The sequence below is a fragment of the Alexandromys fortis genome, unplaced genomic scaffold, assembly GCF_014885135.2.
Source record: "Alexandromys fortis isolate MF-2015 unplaced genomic scaffold, M_Fortis_MF-2015_v1.1 scaffold_127, whole genome shotgun sequence".
NCBI lineage: Eukaryota > Metazoa > Chordata > Mammalia > Rodentia > Cricetidae > Alexandromys > Alexandromys fortis.
The window spans coordinates 2,871,720-2,879,519 of NW_026068006.1; the positions used below are offsets into that span (position 1 = coordinate 2,871,720).

General features: G+C 46.9%; 1 protein-coding gene across 3 annotated transcripts in view; it reads right to left on the minus strand.

Moving 5' to 3' along the window:
• Gab1 (GRB2 associated binding protein 1) overlaps positions 1–7,800 on the minus strand; it is a 113,799-nt gene that overhangs the window by 23,380 nt on the left and 82,619 nt on the right. For 2 of the 3 annotated variants that reach the window (XM_050161515.1, XM_050161512.1), the window contains exon 3: positions 2,537–2,765. In XM_050161515.1, the coding sequence (XP_050017472.1) occupies positions 2,537–2,765 (229 nt within the window). The remainder of the gene's footprint in view (positions 1–2,536; positions 2,766–7,800) is intronic. The other variant, XM_050161514.1, reaches the window with a different exon arrangement.

The following is a 7,800-nucleotide window of genomic DNA, read 5'->3' on the forward strand; positions in this document are numbered from 1 at the left end:
AGAGCCGGGTCCTTCTTACATCTCCACATAGGTTCTGAGAATTGAACTCAAGATGTCCAGCTTGTGTGGTAATTGAACTATCTTACTGACTGCCTTTTTTTTTTTTATCTTGAAAACAATGTTCAAACTATTCTTGTAGAATTCCTCAAGTGCCCATGCGAGCTCTAAAATACGCACCTCCTTCAGTCTGCATGTGGGGTCTCAAAGCGTGAGGAAAGCTTCTGGATCCCGCCAGCCGAGCTCTCGTGGTGGGAAAGAATACCTACTGGGTTATTTCCAATACTACAGTAGGATAGGGCACTGTATAGCTAGTATGGTGTAAAAACCCAGAGAAGGCTGGCAGGATGGCTCGGTGGACAGAGGCCTTTACCACCAAGCCTGAGATGGTCCCTGGAACCCGCACAGTGGAGGAGAAAACCAACTCCTTTCTGATTTGTCTTCTGCTGTGCACACAAGCACCGTGGTATGGGTGACCGCACCACCGCATACACACATAAATAAACAAACGTTAAAAGGCAACAACAAAGCCCCACCAACCCAGACGGACATTTCAGCCTAAGAGCCCGGAGAGAGGCTTCCTGGAGGAACGTGTGTATCCGCTAAGTCCCAGCAGGTAGAAAGAGCGTGTGTGACCAGTACCACCTATGTCTGAATCTGTAAGTACTCTCACACTCTCTGGCTTCTTCACAAGGTTCACTTGAGAGCTCCCAGGGCGACTGCATCTCAAGTGTCCTGTGGAATCAGTTTGTATCTTCACAGCATCCAACGTAATAGTGGGCATGGGTGGGCACTTCAGAAATGTTTGTTATTTAACTGTCACCCTGATAAAGTGTCTTACACGCAGACATTTCTAGAACAATTTCTCCTGGAGCAGTAAAGGTGTGGTGCCGATGATTAATGAGAGCGCGGTCATAAAACGAAAATGCACTAATCACTGCCTCACTTAAGATCCGTTGGCTTCTTAGAAACAACAAACCACCCGAAAGTAACGGTGAGTCTCCATAAGGCAAAGTCTCCGTTAGTGGCACAGGGACAAGTCACAAGTGTGCAGCCTTCAGTCTTCACAGCAAACAAGCAGAGTTGAGTTAGAACTGGGCGCTAGTAACTACTGTTGGTTTGCACAGCTTTCTTGCTCTTACAGGTAAAATTCCATTATAACAAACAGACAGAATCATATGTGGAATGTTCCCGCGTTCCTCCCGCTATCCCCGGGAACGTTTCACGGAAGCATTTTCTGGGGGGGGGTTTGAGCTCTACATTCTTTTGGTTTGCTTGTTTGTTTGTTTTCAAGACAGGGTTTCTCTGTGTAGTCCTGGCTGCCCTGGAACTCATTCTGTAGACCAGGCTGGCCTCGAGCTCAGAGATCCACCTGCCTCTGCCTCCCGAGTGCTGGGATTTAAGGCATCTGCCACTACACTCTACAGGTTCTACATAACAAGTATTCTCCCAAACACTATTCTAATCAACGATCACTTTCTTAACACTGAGAAAAGAAACGCTTTTGTTATAAAGACAATAGAGCTTGACCTCCTCAGCACGCGGGTTTATAAACATCCTGTGTGCGCTCTGCAGGTCACTGCCACTTTTGTCCTGGGAATCAATGCACCAGCTGGTAGTGCTGTCACCGGCGGCCACAGGCCACAGGCAGCAGACACTGGCCTGCTACTGATCTTCATTTTCCTGTTCCTTTCCCAGGCAGTGAAATAACTGTGCTCTGACCTCCTCTGCCGCTTTATGCCTTCTAAATCCCCAAAAGCCAACGATGACCGATTTAAAATACCTTTGGGATTACAGAACGGGGAATTTGTGCGGAGGGGGTGATGACCCCCGTACCAAGCATTGGGGAAAGGCTTTCTGGACCCTCTGGGTCAGTCATACACTCCATAGGTTTCTACTTAAAAACCTGTAAAATCGAGGCTTGGAGGTCAGCACCTGCTCCCTCCATGTCTGGGGAGAAAGGTCTGAAAGGGTCACAGCTTTTAGTAGTCTATCTGATTTCACGAAACGTCATTGCCTCCCCCCCCAGTCCACCTAGCCTCTAGGATTTGCCATATTGGGATTTTACCTGCGCGATTAGTTTCTCACACAGATCCAAAATCACAGCACACTCACTGCAATGGGATCGGTTTGCTTTCAAAATCTTCTAGTAGTAGGTACTTCTCTCCTTCTTCAGAAACAAAAGATGACCCTTGTCTGGTTTATAATCACATAAGAAATGGAGCAAGATCACCATTCACAAGTCAGTGACATCTGTCAAGCAAGTAACAAAAACTGCGAGGCTCTTTCCAAAAGAGCCTTGTAGAAACACTGTGATCGGCCATGATGGCAGAAACGGTTTTATCAACAAGAGACCTCCCAGGTAACGGAAATCATTAACAAACCTATAATACAAACCTGCAGTGTAAGCCTACTGAGATGGTTTCATGTAAGCTAGGCTTTTAAATTCTACACACACACGTGTACATATGTGTACATGCATGCACCCACTCACACCCATTCACACACACACACACACATGATGGCATGTATCATGTACCTGGTGGGTTCAGGCTTCTTGCTCTGACAGTTGATCAACAAGAGGTAGTCCTGGGGGTCATCCTGGAGGCCTAGAGTGTCTGGGTGTGGCGGGAGGCTGATGAGCTGGTAAGAAGGAGGTAGCGCTGCTGAGGAAGAGGCTTCCAGCTGGGCGGAGGCTGGTGCTGTATTCAGAGGGAAAGGTGAATCAACTGGTGCTTGCGAGGAGCTGCCAAGGGGCTTCACGGGATCTGCAATAAAGTTTAATTTTCTTCAATTTATCACAGTTTAAGGCTTTGTTGATGTTGTTAGACTAAACAGCTTTGACGATAAACTCTTTTCGTGCACGAAACCAGAATAAGTGGTACGTGTTGGTTAAAACAAATACTACCCAAGGCCACAGGCGGCGGTGCACGTGTGCAATGCTAGCTATTCTGAAGGCTGATGTGGAAAACTTCTCACACTCAGGAGTTCCTCAGAACAAAGCAGCAAACACCACTTACATAGCCACATTTACGCGCTGTTTGATTCTTGTCAGAGATGTCGGAAGGATAACCTTCCCTTTATCCGGGGGCCCTAAAGAAGTCTCAGTTGGGGCTGAGGAGATGCTCAGTTAGTTGGGAAAGTGCCTGCCATGCAAGCAGGAGGCCTGAATTGAGATCCCCAAAACACGCACGAAAAGCCAAGCAGACCTCTAAAGCTCACTGGCCACCTAGTCTAACCCTCTTGAGCTTTGAGCAGAGTGAGAGACTTTGACTCAAAATGAAAGGAGATAGAGAAAGACATGATACCAACCTCTGGCATCCACACGCATGTGAACATGCATGTACACACGTCTACATCCCCTCCTCATGAAACCACGGCAATGGAACTCTGAACTATACTTAGTCTTGAAACTACTTATATTTAAAATAAAAATGTTCTATGAAAAAAAAATGTTCTATGATCTTAGCAGGACACATTTTTAATGCTAATTTACTGTGCACAGGTGTTTTGCTTGCACATATGTCTGTGCACTGTAACTACATGCATGCTTGGTGCCCTTGGAGGGCACAAGAGGGCATTGGGTGCTCTGGAAGTGGAGTTACATACAGGTGGTCACGAGCTACCATGTAGACACCAGGAATGGAACCTGTGGCCTCTGCAAGAACAGCCAGTACTCCAAACCACTGAGCCATCTCTCCAGTCAAGAGACAGGCATCTTGTTTGTTTTGTTTTGTGATTCCCCACCCCCCCATGCCCTGGAAGTGTTTTCTAGGTCAAGCCAGTCGGACAAGGACAGCCTTGCCGGCCACAGTGCTGACGGGCGCTCCTGGGTCAGCTCTCCAGGCTATACCCAGGGTGCTGCTCATTCTTTCCTTCCCACTTCTCCCGTGGCTTGGGGAAAAGCTGTCTAATTCGGAGGCTAGTGAAGATGAACTCTCCATCGTCAGCATCAGAGCCTCTGCCCTGGGCTCGCACCATACCGGGCAGTTTGCAGAATTTTCAGGAAAAGACAGTCAGTGAGCAAAGAAGCAGTTCACACATCCCTTAATCATGTTCCCAAGTGATAAATGAAAATTGTGCAGAAGGACATGACTAGAAAATAAATTGAGTAAGTTGTACGTTTAGAAATAAAACCCTCTGCAGTTTCTGACATGACAAAGTACACTTTTAAGGGCCCTGGCGGATGGCAAGGCCATCAACAGACAAGGAAAAGGCAATACTCAGATGTGAATGAACGAACAGAAAGGAGAAGGCTGAGGGAAAGTCAGGCTTTAAAAAAGGAAATACGCAGCCAGGCGGTGGTGGCGCCATGCCTTTAATCCCAGCACTTGGGAGGCAGAGGCAGGGGAAATCTCTGTGAGTTCGAGGCCAGCCTGGTCTACAAGAGCTAGTTCCAGGACAGGAACCAAAAGCTACGGAGAAACCCTGTCTCGAAAAATCCAAAAAAAAAAAAAAAAAAAAAAAAAAGGAAATACGCAAAACATGCTAAAGGGTTACTGTGCCATCAGCTCCGACTGAGCACAGTCATTTGACCTGACGACCTGAGTTCCGCCTCCACGACTCCCTGGTGGAGAAAAGGCCACACTGTGCTCTGACTTCTGCTCTGTGACATGTGTGTGCATGTGTGCGCACACGTGCACACACACAGATAAACACTCACACACAAATAAATGATGTCAATTAAAATTTTTTGAACTGTGCCTAAATCCTCTCTAACTTAAGATTTCCGCCAGAGTCAAACGGCCCCCAAAAGCCTACTGTTGGACCTTACAGGCTGTGACTTCAGCCACTTCTGGGCCACAAGCCCCACGGCCTACACCACTCCGCTCTCTAGGTATCTTCCTAAGAACTAACAGTGGTTCAAAGTCCGCCTGCACATGTAAAATCATTTCCCATGTCTCAACTCAGAAAGCACCAAGAGTATGATTAACACCTTTAAAGGCCTAACAAGCCCCTGGAGCAAACGCCTAATTGGAATTTCCTTAGAAAGCTAATAGACACCTCTAAGGCGAGACCTTCCAGCAAGTCTTCGGCACAGAAGGGAGACTATGATTTGAGTGGATCCACAAAGAATAAACTGGCTCACATGACCCCCTCACCCTATGTGTTGGTTTTTACTACTTAGGAACATCATGCTTTGTGTTAAAAAGGAAATATAGGAGATTGACAAGAATGAGGGGGGGGGACAAGAGAGAGAGGTGTCTTATGTGGTAGTGGACATGACCGGAATATACTTGTGCCTCGTATGAAACATCATTGCAAACCTACTAGCATATACATACAATGCATGATGATGACAATCTAGTGGCCCAGGGAGATGGTTCAACAGGTAAAGGCGTTTGCTGCCAAGCTTGATGACCTTAAGTCTGTCCCCAAGACCCACAAGATGGAAGGGGATGACTCCTGGAGGTTATGTGACCCAGTAGGACCCACATGATGGAAGGAGAGTCCTGCAGGTTATCTGTGACCCCGTAGTCACTGCCAGCGAAGCAAACTGCAGCTTCCACAGGCTTGATCAACCAAGCAGGACTCTGAACCACTCACTTCACAACCTGCTTTCTGTTTCAAGTACAAAATGTCTCTTCACTTTCCAAGCCTCTATTCACCAGAGATTTCAAAACCTTCTTGGAGCCTTTTCATCCATAGGAGATGCTGACAAACGCCGCCGTTCTTATTCAGCAACCTGACGGCAAGAAAGTCCACTGTGGGGTGGTGTGGACGTTTATGAGGTGGGGCTATCTCTAGATAAAGGATTCCCTGGTGGAATGTGACTGCTGAAATTCTTAATCTGAGCTAGAACGTTTTAGCACACTTACGTTTATATGTGTGCAGATAAACACATAAAACCTTGAAGCAATGCATTGACAACCTATGATTACACAGTAATAATAATAGATAGTGCGTTGATAAAAATGGTAAAAAGACAGCTGGGTGTGGCAGTACACGCCTTAAATTCCAGTACCCGGGAGGCAGAGGCGGGAGAATCTGAGTTTGAGACCTGTGACAAAAGAAAAAAAAAAGATTGAAAAGAAAAAAAGGTTTCTTTTTACTGGGTCGGGAGAGAAGGATTACCGGTTAAGAGCACTGGTTGCTCTTCCAGAGGACCCGGGTTCAATTCCCAGCACCCACATGGTGGGTCACACCTACCTGGAACTCCAGTTCAGAGGACCTAATACCATCTTCTGACTTCTACAGGCACCAGGCGGGCGAATGGCACACAGACATAATGTGTAAGAGGGTTTGCATGTATTACGTGTTCTTGATTAATAAATACTGCTTTATTGAAAGGTTGCCACCCTCAATCCACCACTCTAAACTCTTTCCTTTTCACACCCGAGAAAAGATTTTCTATGTCCACGTAGCCAAGAAGGACCTTAAACTTCTGGTCCTCCTGCCCCCACCTCTCAAATGCTGGGATTTACAGGCATGTACCAGCGTGTTGGGCTTATGCTGTGTGAAGGATCAAACCCAGAGCTTTGTACCGGATAGGCAAACACTCTACCAAGCTACCTGCTCAGTCTGCGTATGTTTTTCTTAAATGCCAGTGTATCTAGCTTACTAACGGGAAGAATACCAAACGGAGAACTGCATCTTTAAAACTGAACTACTATGGTCTGGATGCTTCGAGAAAAGCAGTCCCGGCGGTTTTCTAAGTGCACGCCCTAAAATTAGCCCAGAGGTTTTGCTCGATGTCGGAGCTTCCTGCAGCCTCCCCCTGCTGCCCCCCCTCCCCCGCCAGCTCTTATTTAGCAGTTAACAGCTTCCACCTTGGTGTGCCCAAACAAGAAAAGTCAATCTGCACATTCCCAAGAAAAACAAAACAAGCCGGAGTCTATCCTCACATCCACTAAAGAAAGCCTCCGTGGGAGCCACACATAGCTCAATGCGCTAGGACTGAAAAACAGGACAGCCAGCCAGCATTCTCCGTGGTCAATAATAGCAGCGGTCACCTGGGGCAGCGGAAATAACACAGTAATGATATTTTGAGGGGTTCCTGGAATCAGGACATAGGTCAGCTTTTTCCCTTCCTTTTGTTTCCAGGGGAAAATGAGCTATTCTCACAGGGACCAGGAGCCATTGCTGTCTGGGCCGTCTATTTCTTCCCACATCTGCCTTGAAACTCCAACGGAAGAAAAGCATCCCGAGGTATCAGTCAACATTTGAGCAAAGAACCGTGCGTATCCAGCCTTCGAATGGAGAGCACAGGGCTTAGGGACAGACTTGAGAAAGGCAAAAGTACCTATTACTGTTTGGGGATTAGTTATGAGGTATGGATGGAAACAGTAGGCATAGGAGAGGGCCCTGGTTTGATATACAGCACCCACACGGCAGCTGACAACTGTCTGTAACTCCAGTCCTTGGGGACCCAACACCCTCTTCTGTCCTCCACAGGCACCAGGCAGAATGTGGTGCAGAATAATATACACAGGAGAAATGCCCGCAATTCAAAACAAAACAAAACAAAACAAAACAAAACAAAACAAAACAAAACCCACTGTCTCCAATTTCAGTTCCAAGGGATCTGATGCCCTCTCCTGGCCTCTGCTGGTACTGCACATACACACTGGCAGATCATCCAAATACATACAATAAAAAATAAAATTTAAGCCAGGTGCTGGTGGCGCACGCCTTTAATCCTAGCACTTGGGAGGCAGAGGCAGGCGGATCTCTACGAGTTTATAGGCTAGCCTGTTCTACAGAGAGAGTTCCAGAACAGCCAGGACTGTCGAAGAGAAACCCTGTCTCAAAAAACCAAAATAAATAAAAATAATTAAATAAATTTAGCCAGGCGCGCGCAGC